The 27526-nt window shown below is 43.5% G+C and overlaps 1 protein-coding gene and 1 pseudogene across 1 annotated transcript in view; one reads left to right on the top strand and one right to left on the bottom strand.

Annotated features, from left to right (window-relative positions):
* si:dkey-71l1.1 (uncharacterized protein LOC569883 homolog) overlaps positions 1–14370 on the bottom strand; it is a 33687-nt gene extending 19317 nt beyond the window's left edge. Inside the window, exons 1-4 of the mRNA XM_064971284.1 lie at positions 14273–14370; positions 11921–12114; positions 8703–8770; positions 8237–8329 (exon numbers count right to left, since the gene is read on the bottom strand). Of these exons, the coding sequence (XP_064827356.1) occupies positions 8237–8329; positions 8703–8770; positions 11921–12101 (342 nt within the window). The 5' untranslated portion in view covers positions 12102–12114; positions 14273–14370. The remainder of the gene's footprint in view (positions 1–8236; positions 8330–8702; positions 8771–11920; positions 12115–14272) is intronic.
* LOC135543693 (ubiquitin-fold modifier-conjugating enzyme 1-like) lies at positions 14278–20936 on the top strand (annotated as a pseudogene).
* Positions 20937–27526: the final 6590 nt, after the last annotated feature.

Genomic DNA, 27526 nt, shown 5'->3' with positions numbered 1-27526 from the left:
TCAACTCATCCCTGACCGCTGGCTACGTCCCTTCCGTCTTCAAGAGAGCGAGAGTTGCACCCCTTCTGAAGAAACCTACACTCGATCCCTCCGATGTCAACAACTACAGACCAGTATCCCTTCTTTCTTTTCTCTCCAAAACTCTTGAACGTGCCGTCCTTGGCCAGCTCTCCCTCTATCTCTCTCAGAATGACCTTCTTGATCCAAATCAGTCAGGTTTCAAGACTAGTCATTCAACTGAGACTGCTCTTCTCTGCATCACGGAGCGCTCCGCACTGCTAAAGCTAACTCTCTCTCCTCTGCTCTCATCCTTCTAGACCTATCGGCTGCCTTCGATACTGTGAACCATCAGATCCTCCTCTCCACCCTCTCCGAGTTGGGCATCTCCGGCGCGGCCCACGCTTGGATTGCGTCCTACCTGACAGGTCGCTCCTACCAGGTGGCGTGGCGAGAATCTGTCTCCTCGCCACGCGCTCTCACCACTGGTGTCCCCAGGGCTCTGTTCTAGGCCCTCTCCTATTCTCGCTATACACCAAGTCACTTGGCTCTGTCATAACCTCACATGGTCTCTCCTATCATTGCTATGCAGACGACACACAATTAATCTTCTCCTTTCCCCCTTCTTATGACCAGGTGGCGAATCGCATCTCTGCATGTCTGGCAGACGTATCAGTGTGGATGACGGATCACCACCTCAAGCTGAACCTCGGCAAGACGGAGCTGCTCTTCCTCCCGGGGAAGGACTGCCCGTTCCATGACCTCGCCATCACGGTTGACAACTCCATTGTGTCCTCCTCCCAGAGCGCTAAGAACCTTGGCGTGATCCTGGACAACACCCTGTCGTTCTCAACCAACATCATGGCGGTGGCCCGTTCCTGTAGGTTCATGCTCTACAACATCCGCAGAGTACGACCCTGCCTCACACAGGAAGCGGCGCAGGTCCTAATCCAGGCACTTGTCATCTCCCGTCTGGATTACTGCAACTCGCTGTTGGCTGGGCTCCCTGCCTGTGCCATTAAACCCCTACAACTCATCCAGAACGCCGCAGCCCGTCTGGTGTTCAACCTTCCCAAGTTCTCTCACGTCACCCCGCTCCTCCGCTCTCTCCACTGGCTTCCAGTTGAAGCTCGCATCCGCTACAAGACCATGGTGCTTGCCTACGGAGCTGTGAGGGGAACGGCACCGCAGTACCTCCAGGCTCTGATCAGGCCCTACACCCAAGCAAGGGCACTGCGTTCATCCACCTCTGGCCTGCTCGCCTCCCTACCATTGAGGAAGTACAGTTCCCGCTCAGCCCAGTCAAAACTGTTCGCTGCTCTGGCCCCCAATGGTGGAACAAACTCCCTCACGACGCCAGGACAGCGGAGTCAATCACCACCTTCCGGAGACACCTGAAACCCCACCTCTTCAAGGAATACCTAGGATAGGATAAGTAATCCTTCTCACCCCCCCCCTTAATGACTTAGATGCACTATTGTAAAGTGGCTGTTCCACTGGATGTCAGAAGGTGAATTCACCAATTTGTAAGTCGCTCTGGATAAGAGCGTCTGCTAAATGACTTAAATGTAAATGTAAATGTAAATGTCAACATTCACAAGGCCGTAGGGCCAGACGGATTACCAGGACGTGTACTGCGAGCATGCGCTGACCAACTGGCAATTGTCTTCACTGACATTTTCAACCTCTCCCTGACCGAGTATGTAATACCAACATGTTAAGAATACTAAGGTACCCTGCCTAAATGACTACCGACCCGTAGCACTCACGTCTGTAGCCATGAAGTGCTTTGAAAGGCTGGTCATGGCTCACATCAACTCCATTATCCCAGAAACCCTACACCGACTCTAATTTGCATACCACCCCAACAGATCCACAGATGATGCAATCTCTATTGCACTCCACACTGCCCTTTCCCACATCGACAAAAGGAACACCTATGTGAGAATGCTGTTCATTGACTACAGCTCAGCGTTCAACACCATAGTGCCCTCAAAGCTCATCAATATGCTAAGGTCCCTGGAACTAAACACCTCCCTCTGCAACTGGATCCTGGACTTCCTGACGGGCCGCCCCCAGGTGGTAAGGGTAGGTAACAACACATCCGCCACGCTGATCGTTATAAGGAGTGGACCAAGATGCAGCGTGGTATGTTTCCATCCTCTTTATTTTAGGAAGAGAAACTCAAAGACAAAAACAAGAAAGCGTAAAACGAAACGTGAAGCTCAAAAGTAGTGCTCGCAGGCAAGATAAGATTCCACAAAACACAAAGGGGAAATGGCTGCCAAAATATGATCCCCAACGATAAACAGCTGCCTCTGATTCGGACCCATACCAGACCAACATAGAAATATAAATCACCTAGATGACCCACCCTAGTCACACCTCGACCTAACCAACATAGAGAATAAAAAGTTCTCTATGGTCAGGGCGTGACAGTCCCCTCCTGTACTCCCTGTTCACTCATGACTGCACGGCCAGTCACGACTCCAACACCATCATTAAGTTTGCCGATGACACAACAGTGGTAGGCCGGATCCCTGACAACGACGAGACAGCATATAGGGGAGGAGGTCAGAGACCTGGCCATGTGGTGCCAGGACAACAACCTCTCCTCAACATGACCAAGACAAAGAAGATGATTGTGGACTACAGGAAAAAGAGGGCCGAGCACGCCCCCATTCTCATCGACAGAGCTGCAGTGGAGCAGGTTGAGAGCTTCAAGTTCCTTGGTGTCCACATCACCAACAAACTAACATGGTCCAAGCACAGCAAGACAGTCATGAAGAGGGCATGACAAAACCTATTCCCCAGGAGACTGAAAAAATAAAATTTGATTTGATTTGAAAAGATTTGTCATGGATCCTCAGCTCCTCAAAAGGTTCTACAGCTGCACCATCGAGGGCGTCCTGACTGGTTGCATCACCGCCTGGTATGGCAATTGCTCGGCCTTGGACCGCAAGGCACTACAGAGGGTAGTGCGTACGGCCCCAGTACATCACTGGGGCTACGCTACATCCTACCATCCAGGACCTCTATACCAGGCGGTGTCAGAGGAAGGCCCTAAAAGGGTATTGTCATCACTGGGGCTCCTTCCCAGGACCTCTAGGCGGTCATAAAAATTGGCCAGTCTAGGCTCTCTGCTACCGCACGTCATAGGCAGTCTCTGCTACCGCACGTCATAGACTGTCTCTGCTACCGCACGTCATAGGCAGTCTCTGCTACCGCACGTCATAGGCAGTCTCTGCTACCGCACGTCATAGGCAGTCTCTGCTACCGCACGTCATAGACTGTCTCTGCTACCGCACGTCATAGGCAGTCTCTGCTACCGCACGTCATAGGCAGTCTCTGCTACCGCACGTCATAGTCTGTCTCTGCTACCGCACGTCATAGGCAGTCTCTGCTACCGCAAGCATAGACAGTCTCTGCTACCGCACGTCATAGACTGTCTCTGCTACCGCACGTCATAGGCAGTCTCTGCTACCGCACGTCATAGGCAGTCTCTGCTACCGCCGTCATAGGCAGTCTCTGCTACCGCACGTCATAGGCAGTCTCTGCTACCGCAAGCCATAGGCAGTCTCTGCTACCGCACGTCATAGACTGTCTCTGCTACCGCACGTCATAGGCAGTCTCTGCTACCGCCGTCATCGGCAGTCTCTGCTACCGCGCTTGTCATAGGCTGTCTCTGCTACCGCACGTCATAGGCAGTCTCTGCTACCGCACGTCATAGGCAGTCTCTGCTACCGCACGTCATAGGCAGTCTCTGCTACCGCACGTCATAGGCAGTCTCTGCTACCGCACGGCAAGCAGTACCGGAGCGTCTAGGTCCAAGAGGCTTCTAAACAGCTTCCTCCCCCAAGCCATAAGACTCCTTAACACCTAATCAAATGCCTACCCAGACTATTTGCATTGCCTCTCCCCCCCTATTTTACACTGCTGCTATTCTCTGTTGTTATCTATGAATAGGCCCTAACTATACCTACATGTACACACTACCTCAACTAACCGGTGCCCCCACACATTGACTCTGTACCGGTACCCCCTGTAACTAGTCTCGCTATTGTTATTTTAATGATGCTCTTTAATTACTTGTTACTTTGATTTCTTATTATATTTTTTTAAACTGCATTGCTGGTTAGGGGCTCGTAAGTAAGCATTTCACTGTAAAGTCTACACCTGTTGTATTCAGCGCATTTGACTAATAAAATTTGATTTGATAATTTCAAATCCAAAGTGCTGCAGTACAGAGCCAAAACAACAACAATATTGTCACTCCCAATATTTTCGGAGCTCACTACATTTTATAAAACCTGTCAATGTTAAACATTGTATTAAGGAGGGGAACATTAAACATTGTGGAACAAGAAATAACTAGCAGTTCTATTAAGCTCCAGCAGCTAGAATTGATCGGCCCACAAGCAGTATAGTAGCAGTAGTATCTTAGCAGTAGTAATAGTATAGTAGTATCTTAGCAGTAGTAATAGTATAGTAGTAGTAGTATCTTAGCAGTAGTAATAGTATAGTAGTAGTAGTATCTTAGCAGTAGTAATAGTATAGTAGTAGTAGTATCTTAGCAGTAGTAATAGTATAGTGGTAGTAGTATCTTAGCAGTAGTAATAGTATAGTAGTAGTAGTATCTTAGCAGTAGTAATAGTATAGTAGTAGTAGTATCTTAGCAGTAGTAATAGTATAGCATTAGTAGTAATAGTATAGTAGCAATAGTATAGTAGTAGTAGTAATAGTATATTAGTAGTAGCAATAGTATAGTAGTAGTAGTATCGTAGTAATAGTATAGTAGCAGTATAGTGTAGTCGTAGTAGTATCGTAGTACTAGTATAGTAGTAGTAGTAGTGATAGTATAGTAGTAGTTGCAATAGTATAGTAGTCATAGTAGTAGTATAGTAGTAGTAGTAATAGCAGTAGAAGTATCGTAGTAGTAGTAATAGTATAGTAGTGACGGTATAGTAGTGGTAGTATAGTAGTAATAGTATAGTAGTATGGCAGCAGTAGTATAGTAGTATGTTGGTAATAGTATAGTAGTAGTGACGGTATAGTAGTGATAGTATAGCAGCAGCAGTAATAGTATAGTGGTAATAGTATAGTAGTGGCAGTAATAGCAAATTAGTAGTAGTAATAGTATAGTAGTAGTAGTAATATCACCGTAGTAATAGTATAGTAGTATGGCAGCAGTAGTATAGTAGTATGGTGGTAATAGTATAGTAGTGGCAGTAATAGCATATTAGTAGTAGTAATAGTATAGTAGTAGTAGTAATATCACAGTAGTAATAGTATAGTATTATGGCAGTAATAGTATAGTAGTATGGTGGTAATAGTATAGTAGCAGTAGTGGTAATATTATAGTAGAATTAGTAATACTATAGTAGTACGGTAGTAGTAGTATAGTAGTATGGTAGTAATAGTATAGTAGTAGTAGTAAAAGTACAGTAGTATGGTGGTAATAGTATAGAGGCAGTTGTAGTAGTAGTATAGTAGTAGTGATAGTATAGTAGTATGGTAGTAGTAGTATGGTGGTATGGTAGTAATAGTATAGCTGTAGTAGTGATGGTATAGTAGTATGGTGGTAATAGTATAGTGGCAGTTGTAGTAGTAGTATAGTAGTAGTGATAGTATAGTATAGTAGTATATAGTACAGTAGTATGGTAGTAGTAGTATGGTGGTATGGTAGTAGAAGTATAGTAGTAGTGATAGTATAGTAGTATGGTAGTAGTAGTATGGTGGCATGGTAGTAATAGTATAGCTGTAGTAGTGATGGTATAGTAGTCGTTGTAGTATGGTAGTAATAGTATAGTAGTAGTAGTAATAGTATCAGTAGTAGTAGTAATAGCTCCAGCAGCTAGAATTGATCTGTCCACATTTCAACTGTGGGAACATGGTGGTCCTCAACACCAGACAACACAACGAGCTGGCCACTACTAGAAGAGATTACCTCTACAATTAAAGCTGGTAGATGAATCATTAGCAGTCCTCACTGCTAAAGTGGATACATATTGAACTAAAGTGGAAAGTCTGGAGAAGACAGCCAATGGGACAGAGGTGCGACTCCATGACCTGGAAACAGTACTAAGTTGGAAGGGATGATCAACCTCCTAAAAGAGAAATGGAAGGGATGTCAACCTACTAAAAGAGGAATAGAAGAGATGATCAACCTCCTAAAAGAGGAATGGAAGAGATGATCAACCTCCGAAAAGAGAAATGGAATCACTGGATAATTAGTCGCTTAAATTCAATGTGTGGGTCATAGGTAGACAGGTAGACAAGTAGGTAGACAGGTAGGTAGACAGGTAGACAGGTAGGTAGACAGGTAGACAAGTAGTTAGACAGGTAGGTAGACAGGTAGACAGGTAGGTAGACAGGTATACAAGTAGTTAGACAGGTAGGTAGACAGGTAGACAAGTAGCTAGACAGGTAGGTAGACAGGTTGATAGACAAGTAGGTAGACAGGTAGGTAGACAGGTAGGTAGACAGGTAGGTAGACAGGTTGGTAGACAAGTAGGTAGACAAGTAGGAAGACAGGTAGACAAGTAGGTAGACAGGTACACAGGTAGGTAGACAGGTAGGTAGACAGGTAGGTAGACAGGTAGGTAGACAGGTAGACAAGTAGGTAGACAGGTAGGTAGACAGGTAGGTAGACAGGTAGGTAGACAGGTAGATATAGGTAGGTAGACAGGTAGACAAGTAGATAGGTAGTTCAGAGGACAGGCAGACAGGTAGACAGGTAGTTAGACAGGTAGATAGACAGGTAGGTAGACAAGTAGATAGGTAGTTCAGAGGACAGGCAGACAGTTAGGTAGACAGGTAGACAAGTAGATAGGTAGTTCAAAGGACAGGCAGACAGGTAGACAGGTAGGTAGACAGGTAGACAAGTAGATAGGTAGTTCAAAGGACAGGCAGACAGGTAGGTAGACAGGTAGGTAGACAGGTAGACAAGTAGATAGGTAGTTCAAAGGACAGGCAGACAGGTAGAGACAGGTAGGTAGACAGGTAGATAGACAGGTAGACAAGTAGATAGGTAGTTCAGAGGACAGGCAGACAGGTAGACAGGTAGTTAGACAGGTAGGTAGACAGGTAGTTAGACAGGTAGGTAGACAGGTAGGTAGACAGGTAGACAGGTAGGTAGACAGGTAGGTAGACAGGTAGACACGTAGATAGGTAGTTCAAAGGACAGGCAGACAGGTAGGTAGACAGGTAGGTAGACAGGTAGGTAGACAGGTAGACAAGTAGATAGGTAGTTCAAAGGACAGGCAGACAGGTAGACAGGTAGGTAGACAGGTAGGTAGACAGGTAGACAAGTAGATAGGTAGTTCAGAGGACAGGCAGACAGGTAGACAGGTAGTTAGACAGGTAGGCAGACAGGTAGGTAGACAGGTAGACAGGTAGGTAGACAGGTAGACAAGTAGATAGGTAGTTCAGAGGACAGGCAAACAGGTAGGTAGACAGGTAGACAAGTAGATAGGTAGTTCAAAGGACAGGCAGACAGGTAGACAGGTAGGTAGACAGGTAGACAAGTAGATAGGTAGTTCAAAGGACAGGTAGACGGGTAGGTAGACAGGTAGGTAGACAGGTAGACAAGTAGATAGGTAGTTCAGAGGACAGGCAGACAGGTAGACAGGTAGGTAGACAGGTTGGTAGACAGGTAGACAAGTAGATATGTAGTTCAAAGGACAGGTAGATGGGTAGGTAGACAGGTAGGTAGACAGGTAGACAAGTAGATAGGTAGACAAGTAGATAGGTAGACAGGTAGGTAGACAGGTAGACAAGTAGATAGGTAGACAGGTAGGTAGACAGGTAGGTAGACAGGTAGACAGGTAGACAGGTAGGTAGACAGGTAGACAAGTAGATAGGTAGTTCAGAGGACAGGCAGACAGGTAGACAGGTAGTTAGACAGGTAGGTAGACAGGTAGTTAGACAGGTAGGTAGACAGGTAGACAGGTAGGTAGACAGGTAGGTAGACAGGTAGACAAGTAGTTAGACAGGTAGGTAGACAGGTAGACAAGTAGCTAGACAGGTAGGTAGACAGGTTGGTAGACAGGTAGATAGACAGGTAGGTAGACAGGTAGGTAGACAGGTAGACAGGTAGGTAGACAGGTAGGTAGACAGGTAGGTAGACAGGTAGACAGGTAGGTAGACAGGTAGGTAGACAGGTAGACAAGTAGATAGGTAGTTCAAAGGACAGGCAGACAGGTAGACAGGTAGGTAGACAGGTAGACAGGTGACTAACCGTATCTTTGCCGTGACTGTCAGACTGACGGTGCTCCACATGGAAGCGGTACTGAGACGGACTCACTGCACTGAGGTGGAAGGTATGACTGGCCTGGCACAGACAGACACACACACACACACACACACACACACACAGACACACACACACACACACACAGACACACAGACAGACAGACAGACAGACAGACAGACAGACAGACAGACAGACAGACAGACAGACACCACACACACACACACACACACACACACAGACACATACACACACACACAGACACATGCACACACACACAGACACCGACACACACACACAGACACACGCACACACAGATACACAGGCACACACACACACAGACACACGCACAGATGATCCAATTAATTACACAGAGAATCAAAATCATAAAAATGGGGTGAGAAGTGTGTGTTTGTGTAGTATTCAATCCCATGTATTATTATGTACTACTAACTTTGAAGAAGCTGCTAAGGGTTTTGTTGACCATCATCTTTACTCCTTCAATCTGCTGTGGGAACACATCTAGAGAGAGACAGAGAGATTAGGACACATGGTCTCTGCAGCATGGTGTTAGTAGTAGTAGTATTAACAGTTGTTATGGTATAGTAGTTATCATTTAAAAGTATAATATAAATAGTAGTAGTATAGTAGTGGTAGTAGCTGTGTAGTAGTAGTAAGAGTAGTACTAATAGTAGTTATGGCATAGTAGTAATAGCAACAGTTGTAGTATAGTAGTGGTAGTAGTATAGTAGTAGTAGTAGTAGTAGTATAGTAGTAGTAGTTGTATAGTAGTAGTAGTAGAATAGTAGTAATAGTAGTAGTAGTAGAATAGTAGCGGTAATATAGTAGTAGTAGTAGTAGAATAGTAGTAGTAGTAGTAGTAGTATAATAGTGGTAGTAGTTGTATAGTAGTAGTAGTGGTAGTAGTTGTATAGTAGTAGTAGTAGTAGTAGTAGTAGTAGTAGTAGTAGTTGTATAGTAGTAGTAGTTGTATAGTAGTGGTAGTAGTTATATAGTAGTAGTAGCAGTAGTATAGTAGTGGTAGTAGTTTTATATAGTAGTATAGTAGTAGTAGTAGTACAGTAGTGGTAGTAATAGTATAGTAGTGGCAATAGAATAGAAGTAAAAGTAATAGTAGTAGCAATAGTATAGTAGTAATAGTATAGAAGTAGTAATAGTATAGTAGCAGGAGTAATAATAGCATAGTAGGTGTAGTATAGTAGTGGTAATAGTAATAGTATCGTAATGGTAATAATAGTAGTATTAGTAATTATAGTATAGTAATAATAATACTAGTAGTAGTAGTAGTTATAGTATAGTAGTAATAATAATAGTAGTAGTAGTTATAGTATAGTAGTAGTAATAATAGTAGTATTAGTAGTTATATTATAGTAATAATAATAGTAGTAGTAGTAGTAGTAGTAGTTATAGTATAGTAGTAATAATAATAGTAGTAGTAGTTATAGTAGAGTAGTAAAAATAGTAGTATTAGTAGTTATAGTATAGTAATAATAATAGTAGTAGTAGTTATAGTATAGTAGTAATAATAGTAGTATTAGTAGTCATAGTATAGTAATAATAATAGTAGTAGCAGTATTAGTTATAGTATAGTAGTAATAATAATAGTAGTAGTAGTTATAGTATAGTAATAATAATAGTAGTAGTAGTTATAGTATAGTAATAATAATAGTAGTAGTAGTTATAGTATAGTAATAATAATAGTAGTAGTAGTAGTTATAGTATAGTAGTAATAATAGTAGTAGTAGTAGTTATAGTATAGTAGTAATAATAGTAGTAGCTATAGTATAGTAGTAATAATAGTAGTAGTTATAGTATTGTAGTAATAATAATAGTAGTAGTAGTAGTTATAGTATAGTAATAATAATAGTAGTAGTAGTTATAGTATAGTAATAATAATAGTAGTAGTAGTAGTTATAGTATAGTAGTAATAATAATAGTAGTAGTAGTTATAGTATAGTAGTAATAATAGTAGTAGTAGTTATAGTATAGTAATAATAATAGCAGTAGTAGTAGTTATAGTATAGTAGTAATAATAATAGTAGTAGTAGTAGTTATAGTATAGTAGTAATAATAATAGTAGTAGTAGTAGTTATAGTATAGTAGTAATAATAATAGTAGTAGTAGTAGTTATAGTATAGTAGTAATAATAGTAGTAGTAGTAGTTATAGTATAGTAGTAATAATAATAGTAGTAGTAGTAGCAGTAGTTATAGTATAGTAATAATAATAGTAGTAGTAGTAATTATAGTATAGTAATAATAATAGTAGTAGTAGTTATAGTATAGTAATAATAATAGTAGTAGTAGTAGTTATAGTATAGTAGTAATAATAGTAGTAGTAGTTATAGTATAGTAATAATAATAGTAGTAGTAGTAGTAGTAGTTATAGTATAGTAATATTACCTTTATTTAGTAGTAGTAGTTAAGAACAACTTCTTATTTTCAATAGTAGTAGGGACATTGGGTAATAATAGTAGTAATAGTAGTAGTTATAGTATAGTAGTGGCGATAGTAGTAGTAATAATAGTAGTATATTAGTAGTGGTAGTACTAGGAGTATAGTAGTAGTAGTAATAGCAGTATAGTGGTAATAGTATAGTAGTGGTTAATAATAGTAGTAGTAGTATTAGTAGTTATCGTATAGTAGTAGTAATAGCTGTATAGTAGTAATAGTATAGTATATAATAATAGTGGTAATAATAGTAGTAGTAGTATTAGTAGTAGTTTAGTTATAGTATAGTAGTGTAAGAACAATTGTGTAATTTCAGTTACGGTATAGTAGTAGTACTAGTAGTATAGCAGTAGTAATAGTAGTAGTAGTAATAGTATAGTAGTGGTAATAATAGTAATAGTAGTAGTAGTAGTAGTTATAGTATAGCAGTAGAAATAGCAGTATAGTAGTAATAGTACAGTAGTAGTAATAGTAATCTGGTAGTAGTGGTAATAGTATCAGTCGTAGTGGTTAATAGTAGTAGTGGCCCCAGCCGAGTAGTTTGGACAAAAGCGTCTGCTAAATGGGATATATTTATTATTATAGTTACGGTATAGTAGTAGTATAGTAGTAATAGCAGTATAGTAGTAATAATAGTAGTAGTAGTAGTAGTAGCCCAGTCAAAGTATGTAGTGTCTGGCCCCCCAATGCTGGAACAAACTCCCTCACGTAGTAGGACAGTAGTCAATCACCACCTTCCGGAGACACCTGAAACCCCACCTAGTAATAGGAATACCTAGGATAAGATAAGTAATCCTTATAAATGATTTAGATGCACTATTGTAAAGTAGCTGTTCCACTGGATGTCAGAAGGTGAATTCACCAATTTGTAAGTCGCTCTGGATAAGTTACGTATGCTAAATGACTTAAATGTAAATGTAGTAGTAGTATAGTAGTAGTAATAGCAGTATAGTAGTGTAAGTAATAATAGTAGTAGTATAGTAGTAGTAATAGCAGTATAGTAGTAATAGTATAGTAGTGGTAATAATAATAGTAGTAGTATAGTAGTACTTGTAGTATAGTAGTAATAATAGTAGTAATAGTAGTAGTAGTAGTACTAGTAGTAGTAGTAGTAGTAATAGCAGTATAGTAGTAATAGTATAGTAGTGGTAATAATAGTAGTAGTAGTAGTAGTACTTGTAGTATAGTAGGAGTAATATTACCCTTGCACGAGTGATGCAGGGCATGGAAGCTCCCGGGGTTGGGGAGGCGTCCGTCCCTCCTCTCCCAGCGAGGGGGCGTATCCCAGTGAGGAAGGGGCTTGTCCCACTGGGTAGGGGGTGTGTCCGAGGGGAAAGGCCAGTTCTGACGGCCCGCACCAGCCAAGGCCAGAACACTGCCCATGAGGGCTCCACACCTACACACACACACACACACACACACACACACACACACACACACACACACACACACACACACACACACACACACACACACACACATTGTACAAGTAACCTTGTGGGGACACACATTCAATTCAAAATCCTATTTTCCCTTACCTGTACCCTAACACTAAAACTAACCCGAGCTCCTAACTCGAACACTAATTCTAACCTTAACCCCAAACCACTAGAAATTGCATTTGACCTTGTGGGGACTAACAAAATGTCCCCAGTTGATCAAATGTTTGTCAGTTTACTATTCTTCTGGTCCCCACAAGTATAGTTAAACACGTCCAGCGATAACACACACACCAGAAAAACACACCCTGACACACACACAACCTCAGGTCTTTATCTAACCTGTATAAACAGACAGCCAATGGTCACTGACCTCCCCACGGCATCAACACTGGCCTATTACTGGGCAGTAAAAGCCAATTTATGCTTGATCCAAAAATGTGGTTGTGGGCTTCGTATAGTGGGTGTAACGCAATTGTGGATCCACCAAGAGGCACGCAGAGGCCAAATTCAGCTCCGTACCACATCACTGTGCAGCAGTGAGCAGGCATCCAGTTCCTTCACAACAGGTCTACTCAACAGCCCCTGCACTGACTATAAATGGCATGACATCTGCAGAGGCTGAAGCACTTACAAATTCATGGATTTGACCAGGTAGAGCCTTTTATTATAGAACATTTAGACTGCACTTAGTTTATGTGCATTTCTATAGACGTTGTATTATATAGCCACATACATCCAGCAGGTAATGTCTTAAATTCATAATATAGGTGGTTTATAGGGTAGAGAGCAGGCATCCAGTAGACTACAGCTCTTAAATTCATAATATAGGTGGTTTATAGGGTAGAGAGCAGGCATCCAGTAGACTACAGCTCTTAAATTCATAATATAGGTGGTTTATAGGTTAGAGAGCAGGCATCCAGTAGACTACAGCTCTTAAATTCATAATATAGGTGGTTTATAGGGTAGAGAGCAGGCATCCAGTAGACTACAGCCCTTAAATTCATAATATAGGTGGTTTATTATCGTAGAGAGCAGGCATCCAGTAGACTACAGCTCTTAAATTCATAATATAGGTGGTTTATAGGTTAGAGAGCAGGCATCCAGTAGACTACAGCTCTTAAATTCATAATATAGGTGGTTTATATTTAGGGGTAGAAGATTGTAATGCATTACCAGTAGAAAACTACAGCCCTTAAATTCCTATAATGTAAATACCCCTGGTGAGTTTATTATCGTCCTGAGGAGCAGCATCCTGTAGACTACAGTCTTAAATTCATAATATAGGTGGCTTTATAAACGGTTATAGAGCGGTCCTACATCCGATGCGACGAACTACGGAGAGTAGAGAAACTTAAATTCATAATATAGGTGGTTTATTATGTAGAGAGCAGGCATCCAGTAGATGTGCTCTTAAATTCATAATATAGGTGGTATTATAGGTTAGAGAGCCGGCATCCAGTAGACTACAGCTCTTAAATGAAGGATTTGGGTGGGGGATATGAAGATGCTGAGTGCCGAGGTCCACCTCCAAAAACACGGAACAAGTCATAATATACCCAGTGGTTTATGGTAACGGGTTAGACGGTCTCGCAGGCATCCAGTAGTACTGAGCAGCTGGACCGGTAAATTTCATAATATAGGTGGTTTATTCCAGAGCGTTATGACGACGCGAGGCATCCAGTAGATCCAGCTCTTAAACCAACTATAGGTCCCCGGGATTATAGGGTAGAGGAGTACCTGGCCCTCATCAAGGTAGGACCGGGACAGCTCAAATTCATAATATAGGTGGTATTATAGGGTAGAGAGCAGGCATCCAGTAGACTACAGCTCTTAAATTAAAATCTTAACGTCAAAGCCAGCTCCAGTTTTCAGGATTTATTTAGACGTGGTGCAACAAGTGATTGTAATGAATTACCCAGTAGAATAGAAAACTAGCAGTAGCTTGGACCTCCTAGGGTAAGATGTAAATACCCCTGGACTAGAGGTTCTGCTCTGAAGGCTCCTCCTGCCGGAGCAGCTCCTGTGACCTTACTAGTACTGTGAAAGTATAGTAGCTTGTAGCGAGGCTGTCATATAAACGCACACCATATCTCTCTCTGCGGTCCTACTTACGTCCGATGCGACGAACCGGAGGAACGGAGAGTAGAGAAACAAAAGGAGCCGAAACAGATGAAGGATTTGGGTGGGGGATGAAGATGCTGAGTGCCGAGGTCCACCTCCAAAAGATGTGCAACCGCAACTTCATTCCCCAGAATGTCCGCAGCCACATACTTCCCTCTAAAAACACGGAACAAGTAGTTTTGGTACCGACGACGTGTTTTTATTTACAGCTCAGAAACACCCAGATTTGTGTTTTAAACAGTGGTAACGGGGTTATTTTGGACGGTCTCGTTATTGTATATACTTCAAATAGTATTTTTCTGAGCACTGGACCGGTGTTATTTCCAATCTGTCAGAGCTTTTTCTCCCCTTCCAGAGCGCGATGGCGGACGACGCGACTCGGAGGGCGGTGTCGGAGATCCCGCTGCTCAAGACCAACTCCGGTCCCCGGGACAAGGAGCTCTGGGTGCAGCGGCTCCGAAGAGGAGTACCTGGCCCTCATCAAGGTAGGACCGGGACGGGACACGGACAGGGCCGGTAAAAGAGAAACCCGGAAGCCGAACAGGAGAGTTTCCAGCTAACTAACGACGTGTCACCCGCTGGAGCTGACTAACCAGCTAACTAACCAGCTGCTAACTACCCAGCTGCTAACTAACCAGCTGCTAACTAACCAGCTACTAACTAACCAGCTACTAACTAACCAGCTGCTATCCACCCAGCTACTAACTAACCAGCTGCTATGATTTACAGCTATGCCTACTGAAGACAGAGCTATAGCTAGCCTGCCTGCTGAAGACAGAGCTATAGCTAGCCTGCCTGCTGAAGACAGAGCTATAGCTAGCCTAAGACCTACTGAAGACAGAGCTATAGAGCAATAGCTAGCCTGCCTGCTGAAGACAGAGCTATAGCTAGCCTGCCTGCTGAAGACAGAGCTATAGCTAGCCTGCCTGCTGAAGACAGAGCTATAGCTAGCCTGCCTGCTGAAGACAGAGCTATAGCCTGCCTGCTGAAGACAGAGCTATAGCCTGTCTACTGAAGACAGAGCTATAGCTAGCCTGCCTGCTGAAGACAGAGCTATAGCTAGCCTGCCTGCTGAAGACAGAGCTATAGCTAGCCTGCCTGCTGAAGACAGAGCTATAGCTAGCCTGCCTACTGAAGACAGAGCTATAGCTAGCCTGCCTGCTGAAGACAGAGCTATAGCTAGCCTGCCTACTGAAGACAGAGCTATAGCTAGCCTGCCTACTGAAGACAGAGCTATAGCTAGCCTGCCTACTGAAGACAGAGCTATAGCTAGCCTGCCTGCTGAAGACAGAGCTATAGCTAGCCTGTCTACTGAAGACAGAGCTATAGCTAGCCTGTCTGCTGAAGACAGAGCTATAGCTAGCCTGTACTGAAGACAGAGCTATAGCTAGCCTGCCTGCTGAAGACAGAGCTATAGCTAGCCTGCCTGCTGAAGACAGAGCTATAGCTAGCCTGCCTGCTGAAGACAGAGCTATAGCTAGCCTGCCTGCTGAAGACAGAGCTATAGCTAGCCTGCCTGCTGAAGACAGAGCTATAGCTAGCCTGCCTGCTGAAGACAGAGCAGTAGCTTGCCTGCAGAGTCGTTTGGCTACCTTGAAGGCATTCTTTTTCCCACACTATATGAACCCTGCTGTTTGGTTGGTGTTTACAATATGTTGTTTCTTGTTGACAGTATGTGGAGAACAACAAGACAGCAGACAACGACTGGTTCCGCCTGGAGTCCAACAAGGAGGGAACCAGGTCTGACACACACAAACACTGGTGTTGTCACGATACCAGCATTTTTACTTTGTTACTAGGTTTAATATCAAAATACTCCATACCATCTCGATACCACAACGATACCATCACGATAATCGATACCACAACGATACCATCGCGATACTCGATACCACAACGATACCATCGCGATACTCGATACCATCACGATACTCGATACCACAATGATACCATCACGATACTCGATACCATCACGGTACTCGATACCATCACGGTACTCGATACCATCACGGTACTCGATACCATCACGCGATACTCGATACCATCACGATACTCGATACCACAATACCATCACGATACTCGATACAACAATGATACCATCACGATACTCGATACCACAATGATACCATCACGATACTCGATACCACAATGATACCATCACGATACTCGATACCACAATGATACCATCATCTGATACCACAATGATACCATCACGATACCGATACCACAATGATACCATCCATCCACAATGATACCATCACGATACTTTCGATACCACAATGATACCATCACGATACTCGATACCACAATGATACCATCACGATACTCGATACCACAATGATACCATCACGATACCGATACCACAATGATACCATCATGATACTCGATACACACAACGATACCATCACGATACTCGATACCACAACGATACCATCACGATACCACAACCATACCATCACGATACTGATACCACAATGATACCATCACGATACTCGATACCACAATGATACCATCACGATACTCGATACCACAATGATACCATCACGATACTCGATACCACAATGATACCATCACGATACTCGATACCACAACCATACCATCAATGATACTCGATACCACAATGATACCATCACGATACTCGATACCACAATGATACCATCACGATACTCGATACCACAATGATACCATCACGATACCACGATACACAATGATACCATCACGATACTCGATACCACAATGATACCATCACGATACTCGATACCACAATGATACCATCACGATACTCGATACCACAATGATACCATCACGATACTCGATACCACAATGATACCATCACGATACTCAATACCACAATGATAACATCACGGTACTCGATACCATCACGGTACTCGATACCACAACGATACCAGGACAAATAAAGAATGCGTATTAGCAAAAGTCACAGAGTAGGACTTGATCCAGACAGATCTGTAGAGTTCAATATCATTACCTTTGACATTACTTGAATGTATGCATTTAATTTATCAATCATACAATTCATTTGACTTTGTTTTTACCAATCTAATTACATAACATTAATGATAATCATTTATTTGAATGCTAAGTCTATTGATAAACTGGGTGAATCAAGATGTAGCCTAGGTCTATTCACAATACAGGTGAATGCATATTCAATAGGAGTTTGGACGTTAATTTAGTTATTGAGCTTGTTTTGGCTAATTTCACACGGCTACAGAAGGAAAAACAATCTGTTTCCCTTCCGTTTGGAAGAAGCAATATCTTTTCTAAAAGTGCAGCAGTAATGACTTCGTTCACAGCTTTGCAAACGGAGTCCTTTGGTTCGGTGAAGAAGGAGACGTGAGGCAGAGACACTACGTGGCCAAAAGTATATGTGGACACCCCTTCAAATTAGTGGTTTCTATTTCAGCCACACCCATTGCTGACTGGTGTATAAAATTGAGCACACAGCCATGCAATCTCCATAGACAAACATTGTCTGTAAAATGGCCCGTACTGAAGAGTTCATTGACTTTCAACGTGGCACCTTCATAGGATGCCACCTTTCCAAAAAGTCAGTTCCTAAAATTTCCGCCCTGCTTGTGCTGCCCCAGTCAACTGTAAGTGCTGTTATTGTGAAGTGGGAACATCTAGGAGCAAGAACAGCTCAGCCACAAGGTTGTAGGCCACACAAGCTCACAGAATGAGCATAATAACTGTTGGTTGGGAGCTTCATGAAATGGGTTTCCATGGCCGAGCAGCCATACACAAGCCTAAGATCACTATGCGCAATGCCAAGCCTCAGCTGGACTGGAGTAAAACTCACCGCCATTGGACTCTGGGGCAGTGGAAACACGTTCTCTGGAGTGATGAATCACGCTTCACCATCTGGCAGCCCGACAGATTAATGGGTTTAGTGGATGCCAGGAGAACACTACCTGCCCGATTGCATGGTGCCAACTGTAAAGTTTGGTGGAGGAGGAATGATGGTCTGGGGCTGTTTTTCATGGTTCGGGCCCCTTAGTTCCAGTGAAGGGAAATCTTAATGCTACAGCATTCTAGACTTTGGCAACAGTTTGGGAAGGCCCATTCTTGTTTCACCATACAGAAATGGTTTGCCAATCGGTGTTAAAGAACCCCATCGAAACCTTTTGGGATGAATTGGAACACCGACTGCAAGCCAGGCCTAATCGCCCAACATCATTGCCCGACCTCACTAATGCCCTTGTGGCTGAATGGAAGCAAGTCCCCGCAGCAATGTTCCAACATCTAGTGGAAAGCCTCCCAGAAGAGTGGAGGCTGTTATAGCAGCAAAGGTGGGGACTAACTCCATATTGATGCTCATAATTTTGGAAGGAGATGTTTGACGAGCAGGTGTCCACATACATTTGGTCATGTAGAACAAAGTTGTGAAAATCAGCATATTTTGCGTTATGGTCCAAAACAAAGTTCTAGATTAGTAAATTGATGTTAGCTTCAGCTGTATACTAGAAAGGGAAGTTAGCCTGCAAAGCTGGAAGCTACCGGTATCTTCTTGCATTGTAAAGTGTTGAAGCCTGTATGGACATTGTGTTGCAAATGGTATTTTACAGTTTCAACATTTCTACATGATGTGTTGCATTATTCAAGTGTGTTAGCTCTCCACTCATGCTGCACAGAAGATAAGAACTCAGCCCAGACTCAGTGCAGTGGTTCCTCCTCAGGACAGGCCAGAGAGTTAACAACTCAGCCCAGACTCAGTGCAGTGGTTCTTCCTCAGGACAGGCCAGAGAGTTAACAACTCAGCCCAGACTCAGTGCAGTGGTTCTTCCTCAGGACAGGCCAGAGAGTTAACAACTCAGCCCAGACTCTCAGTGCAGTGGTTCTTCCTCAGGACAGGCCAGAGAGTTAACAACTCAGCCCAGACTCAGTGCAGTGGTTCTTCCTCAGGACAGGCCAGAGAGTTAACAACTCAGCCCAGACTCAGTGCAGTGGTTCTTCCTCAGGACAGGCCAGAGAGTTAACAACTCAGCCCAGACTCAGTGCAGTGGTTCCTCCTCAGGACAGGCCAGAGAGTTAACAACTCAGCCCAGACTCAGTGCAGTGGTTCTTCCTCAGGACAGGCCAGAGAGTTAACAACTCAGCCCAGACTCAGTGCAGTGGTTCTTCCTCAGGACAGGCCAGAGAGTTAACAACTCAGCCCAGACTCAGTGCAGTGGTTCTTCCTCAGGACAGGCCAGAGAGTTAACAACTCAGCCCAGACTCCCAGTGCAGTGGTTCTTCCTCAGGACAGGCCAGAGAGTTAACAACTCAGCCCAGACTCAGTGCAGTGGTTCTTCCTCAGGACAGGCCAGAGAGTTAACAACTCAGCCTAGACTCCCAGTGCAGTGGTTCCTCCTCAGGACAGGCCAGAGAGTTAACAACTCAGCCCAGACTCTCAGTGCAGTGGTTCTTCCTCAGGACAGGCCAGAGAGTTAACAACTCAGCCCAGACTCTCAGTGCAGTGGTTCTTCCTCAGGACAGGCCAGAGAGTTAACAACTCAGCCCAGACTCAGTGCAGTGGTTCTTCCTCAGGACAGGCCAGAGAGTTAACAACTCAGCCAATCCTGTGTGTCCAGACTCAGTGCAGTGGTTCTTCCTCAGGACAGGCCAGAGAGTTAACAACTCAGCAATCCCAGTGCAGTTGTTCAGGGACAGGTGGTGTTAACATGCCCAGACTCGTGCAGTGGTTCTGCTCAGACTTGATCCTCTCAACTCAGCCCAGACTCCCAGTGAGTGGTTCCATTTAACAGAAGTTTAGAAAAATTAAACAACTCAGCCCAGACTCCAAGTGCAGTGGTTTTCCTCAGGATCAGGAAAAGTACCAAGACTGTTTCAGTGGTTCTTCCTCAACACTATGACAACAACTTTTAGTCTTAGACTCAGTCATTTAATCCTTTGTTAGGACAGGCCATAATAACTAAAACTATGCCCAATTTGTCAGTGGTTTTAGTCAGTCAGGCTTCAGTCAAAGTTGTCTCTAGCAATGAGAAAGTTGATCAGGGACCAATCCTGTGTGTTCATGTGTTGTTGTCATCTGACCATCCTGTGTGTTGACTTGTCCTCTGAATCCATATACCTGTGTTTAACAGAAGTTTTATTTAAACAAATTCTAGTCCAGAACTGTTTTTATTTTCTAGTATCGGACCAAGTGTGTTTGGTCAACACTAACACACACACTTTTAGTCTTAGTTACAATTTAGTCATTTAATCCTTTGTTATTTTAGTCCTTATGAAGTATGAAAACTATGGACAATTTGTCTAGTTTTATGTAAGTCATTTCGTCAAACCAAGGTTTCAGTTAGTCCGTTTTGGGCAAAAATAAAGTGATCAATCAAATTGTTAGAAAAATCTAATAATCCTGTTTGTCAAGATAATCCATTCAGTGTTAAATCGTTTGACCAGCCTGTGTGTTTTACTACATATTATGAGGTTGTCTTACCTTCCTTCCAAGTAGTCAAAACCAGACCAAACAGGCTGGCAATTATTAATATGACCAATCCTGTTTTGTCCAAAGCCTTTTGTCATCTGACCAATCCATTGATTATTTAATAAAGACTTCTATATACTGTGTGGTGGTGGTGTTGCCAGGTGGTTTGGGAAGTGCTGGTACATTCATGACCTCCCCAGTATTATATAAAGACTTTATATACCATTGAAACCAGTAGCCTATTATTTAATAAAGACTTTTATATACCATTGAAACCAGTAGTCTATTATTTAATAAAGACTAATAATATACCATTGAAACCAGTAGTCTATTATTATATAAAGACTGAATGTTTATACCATTGAAACCAGTAGTCTATTATTTAATAAAGACTTCTATATACCATTGAAACCAGTAGTCTATTATTTAATAAAGACTTCTATATACCATTGAAACCAGTAGCCTATTATTTAATAAAGACTTCTATATACCATTGAAACCAGTAGTCTATTATTTAATAAAGACTTCTATATACCATTGAAACCAGTAGTCTATTATTTAATAAAGACTTCTATATACCATTGAAACCAGTAGCCTATTATTTAATAAAGACTTCTATATACCATTGAAACCAGTAGCCTATTATTTAATAAAGACTTCTATATACCATTGAAACCAGTAGTCTATTATTTAATAAAGACTTCTATATACCATTGAAACCAGTAGTCTATTATTTAATAAAGACTTCTATATACCATTGAAACCAGTAGTCTATTATTTAATAAAGACTTCTATATACCATTGAAACCAGTAGCCTATTATTTAATAAAGACTTCTATATACCATTGAAACCAGTAGCCTATTATTTAATAAAGACTTCTATATACCATTGAAACCAGTAGCCTATTATTTAATAAAGACTTCTATATACCATTGAAACCAGTAGCCTATTATTTAATAAAGACTTCTATATACCATTGAAACCAGTAGCCTATTATTTAATAAAGACTTCTATATACCATTGAAACCAGTAGTCTATTATTTAATAAAGACCTCTATATACCATTGAAACCAGTAGTCTATTATTTAATAAAGACTTCTATATACCATTGAAACCAGTAGTCTATTATTTAATAAAGACTTCTATATACCATTGAAACCAGTAGTCTATTATTTAATAAAGACTTCTATATACCATTGAAACCAGTAGCCTATTATTTAATAAAGACCTCTATATACCATTGAAACCAGTAGTCTATTATTTAATAAAGACCTCTATATACCATTGAAACCAGTAGTCTATTATTTAATAAAGACTTCTATATACCATTGAAACCAGTAGTCTATTATTTAATAAAGACTTCTATATACCATTGAAACCAGTAGTCTATTATTTAATAAAGACTTCTATATACCATTGAAACCAGTAGTCTATTATTTAATAAAGACCTCTATATACCATTGAAACCAGTAGCCTATTATTTAATAAAGACCTCTATATACCATTGAAACCAGTAGTCTATTATTTAATAAAGACTTCTATATACCATTGAAACCAGTAGCCTATTATTTAATAAAGACCTATATATACCATTGAAACCAGTAGTCTATTATTTAATAAAGACTTCTATATACCATTGAAACCAGTAGCCCTTTTCCTTCATGTTCTATTGGTTATCAGCTTTATTTCATTGTTCAGAAGCCAAAGGAACAATCATAGTCATAATACCAACCCATGCTAGTTTATCTCCTCTATCTACATTTCTAACGGATCATTTCATCTGTCTCATGAAACCGCTCGCATGCGCAGTGCTCTGTTGACAACCGTGTTTTCCCTATGGAACGAACATTTGCATGTAGCCTACTGCCTTGTGTGCATTGCTGCTTTGTTATAGCCCTACTGCTTTGTTATAGCCTACTGCCTTGCTATAGCTCTACTGCCTTGTTATAGCCCTACTGCCTTGTTATAGCCCTACTGCCTTGTTATAGCCTACTGCCTTGTTATAGCTCTACTGCCTTGTTATAGCTCTACTGCCTTGTTATAGCTCTACTGCCTTGTTATAGCTCTACTGCCTTGTTATAGCTCTACTGCCTTGTTATAGCTCTACTGCCTTGTTATAGCCCTACTGCCTTGTTATAGCTCTACTGCCTTGTTATAGCTCTACTGCCTTGTTATAGCTCTACTGCCTTGTTATAGCTCTACTGCCTTGTTATAGCCCTACTGCCTTGTTATTTACATTTACATTTAAGTCATTTGGCAGACGCTCATAGCCCTACTGCCTTGTTATAGTCCTACTGCCTTGTTATAGTCCTACTGCCTTGTTATATTGCTACTGCCTTGTTATAGCCCTACCTCCTTGTTATAGCCCTTCACACACTTGTTATAGCCCTACCTCCTTGTTATAGCCCTATAGCCTTGTTATAGCCCTACCAGCCTTGTTATAGCTCTACCGCCTTGTTATAGCTCTACCTCCTTGTTATAGCCCTACCATCCTTGTTATAGCCCTACTACCTTGTTATAGCCCTACCTCCTTGTTATAGCCCACCATCCTATAGCTCTGACACACACTTGTTAACCCTACACCATCCTTATAGCCCTACACACCTTGTTATAGCCTACCGCCTTCCTATAGCCTGACACACACCATCCTATAGCCCTACACACCTTATTATAGCCCTACTGCCTTGTTATAGCCCTACTGCCTTGTTATAGCCCTACCACACCTTGTTATAGCCCTGACCGCCTTGTTATAGCCCTTCTGCCTTGTTATAGTCCTACTGCCTTGTTATAGCCTACTGCCTTGTTATAGCCCTACTGCCTTGTTATAGCCCTACCACACCAGCCTATAGCCCTGACTGCCACCAGTTATAGCCCTACACACCTTGTATAGCATTGACTGCACCATCCTATAGCTCTACACACCTTGTTATAGCCCTACACACCTTGTTATAGCCCTATACGCCTTGTTATTTACACACCAGCCTTGAAGCACTTCACCATCCTATAGCCCTACTGCCTTCCTATAGCCCTGACACACTGCCTTGTTATAGCCCTACTCCTATAGCTCTGACACACACCAGCCTATAGCCCTGACCTCACCATCCTATAGCCCTGACACACACCATCCTATAGCCCTACACACACCATCCTATAGCCCTGACACACACCATCCTATAGCCCTACACCTACCATCCTTGTATAGCCTATAGCCATCTTGAACACACACCATCCTAAAGCCCCAGCCTGAACACACACCATCCTATAGCCCTGACACACACCATCCTATAGCCCTGACACACACCATCCTATAGCCCTGACACACACCAGCCTGAACACACCATCCTATAGCCCTGAACACACCATCCTATAGCCCTGACACACACCATCCTATAGCCCTGACACACACCATCCTATAGCCCTGACACACACCATCCTATAGCCCTGACACACACCAGCCTGAACCCTGACACACCATCCTTATAGCCCTGACACACACCATCCTATAGCCTGACACACACCAGCCTATAGCCCTGACACACACCATCCTATAGCCCTGACACACACCATCCTATAGCCCTGACACACACCATCCTATAGCCCTGACACACACCAGCCTGAACACACACCTATAGCCCTGACACACACCATCCTATAGCCCTGACACACACCATCCTATAGCCCTGACACACACCATCCTATAGCCTGAACACACCAGCCTATAGCCCTGACACACACCATCCTATAGCCCTGACACACACCATCCTATAGCCCTGACACACACCATCCTATAGCCCTGACACACACCAGCCTGAACACACACCATCCTATAGCTCTGACACACACCAGCCTATAGCTCTGACACACACCATCCTATAGCCCTGAACACACACCATCCTATAGCCCTGACACACACCATCCTATAGCTCTGACACACACCATCCTATAGCTCTGACACACACCAGCCTATAGCCTGACACACACCATCCTATAGCCCTGACACACACCATCCTATAGCCCTGACACACACCATCCTATAGCCTGACACACCATCCTATAGCCTGACACACACCATCCTATAGCCCTGACACACACCATCCTATAGCCCTGACACACACCATCCTATAGCCCTGACACACACCATCCTATAGCCTGACACACACCATCCTATAGCCCTGACACACACCAGCCTATAGCTCTGACACACACCATCCTATAGCTCTGACACACACCATCCTATAGCCCTGACACACACCATCCTATAGCCCTGACACACACCATCCTATAGCCCTGACACACACCAGCCTGAACACACCACCTAGCCCTGACACACACCATCCTATAGCCCTGACACACACCATCCTATAGCCCTGACACACACCATCCTATAGCCCTGACACACACCATCCTATAGCCCTGACACACACCATCCTATAGCCCTGACACACACCATCCTATAGCCCTGACACACACCATCCTATAGCCCTGACACACACCATCCTATAGCCCTGACACACACCATCCTATAGCCCTGACACACACCATCCTATAGCCCTGACACACACCATCCTATAGCCCTGACACACACCATCCTATAGCCCTGACACACCCATCCTATAGCCCTGACACACACCATCCTATAGCCCTGACACACACCATCCTATAGCCCTGACACACACCATCCTATAGCCCTGACACACACCATCCTATAGCCCTGACACACACCATCCTATAGCCCTGACACACACCATCCTATAGCCTGACACACACCATCCTATAGCCCTGACACACACCATCCTATAGCCCTGACACACACCAGCCTATAGCTCTGACACACCATCCTATAGCCCTGACACACACCATCCTATAGCCCTGACACACACCATCCTATAGCCCTGACACACACCATCCTATAGCCCTGACACACACCATCCTATAGCCCTGACACACACCATCCTATAGCCCTGACACACACCATCCTATAGCCTGACACACACCATCCTATAGCCCTGACACACACCATCCTATAGCCCTGACACACACCATCCTATAGCCCTGACACACACCATCCTATAGCCCTGACACACACCATCCTATAGCCCTGACACACACCATCCTATAGCCCTGACACACACCATCCTATAGCCCTGACACACACCATCCTATAGCCTGACACACACCATCCTATAGCCCTGACACACACCATCCTATAGCCCTGACACACACCATCCTATAGCCCTGACACACACCATCCTATAGCCCTGACACACACCAGCCTATAGCCCTGACACACACCATCCTATAGCCCTGACACACACCATCCTATAGCCCTGACACACACCATCCTATAGCCCTGACACACACCATCCTATAGCCCTGACACACACCAGCCTATAGCTCTGACACACACCATCCTATAGCCCTGACACACACCATCCTATAGCCCTGACACACACCAGCCTGAACACACACCATCCTATAGCCCTGACACACACCATCCTATAGCCCTGACACACACCAGCCTGAACACACACCATCCTATAGCCCTGACACACACCATCCTATAGCCCTGACACACACCATCCTATAGCCCTGACACACACCATCCTATAGCCCTGACACACACCATCCTATAGCCATCCTGACACACACCATCCTATAGCCCTGACACACACCAGCCTATAGCCCTGACACACACCATCCTATAGCCCTGACACACACCATCCTATAGCCCTGACACACACCATCCTATAGCCCTGACACACACCATCCTATAGCCCTGACACACACCATCCTATAGCCCTGACACACACCATCCTATAGCCCTGACACACACCAGCCTGAACACACACCATCCTATAGCCCTGACACACACCATCCTATAGCCCTGACACACACCATCCTATAGCCCTGACACACACCATCCTATAGCCCTGACACACACCATCCTATAGCCCTGACACACACCATCCTATAGCTCTGACACACACCAGCCTATAGCCTGACACACACCATCCTATAGCTCTGACACACACCAGCCTATAGCCCTGACACACACCATCCTCCTATAGCCCTGACACACACCATCCTATAGCCCTGACACACACCATCCTATAGCCCTGACACACACCATCCTATAGCCCTGACACACACCATCCTATAGCCCTGACACACACCAGCCTATAGCCCTAACACACACCAGCCTATAGCCCTGACACACACCATCCTTATAGCTCTGACACACACCAGCCTGAACACACACCATCCTATAGCTCTGACACACACCAGCCTATAGCCCTGACACACACCATCCTATAGCCCTGACACACACCATCCTATAGCCCTGACACACACCATCCTATAGCCCTGACACACACCATCCTATAGCCCTGACACACACCATCCTATAGCCCTGACACACACCATCCTATAGCCCTGACACACCATCCTATAGCCCTGACACACACCATCCTATAGCCCTGACACACACCATCCTATAGCCCTGACACACACCATCCTATAGCCCTGACACACACCCATCCTATAGCCCTGACACACACCATCCTATAGCCCTGACACACACCATCCTATAGCCCTGACACACACCCATCCTATAGCCCTGACACACACCAGCCATCCTATAGCTCTGACACACACCATCCTATAGCTCTGACACACACCAGCCTGAACACACACCATCCTATAGCCCTGACACACACCATCCTATAGCCCTGACACACACCATCCTATAGCCCTGACACACACCAGCCTATAGCCCTGACACACACCAGCCTATAGCCCT

Source organism: Oncorhynchus masou, chromosome 8, assembly GCF_036934945.1.
Source record: "Oncorhynchus masou masou isolate Uvic2021 chromosome 8, UVic_Omas_1.1, whole genome shotgun sequence".
NCBI lineage: Eukaryota > Metazoa > Chordata > Actinopteri > Salmoniformes > Salmonidae > Oncorhynchus > Oncorhynchus masou.
Note: the sequence above shows the minus strand (reverse complement) of the source record. Positions and strands in the feature narration are given on the sequence as shown.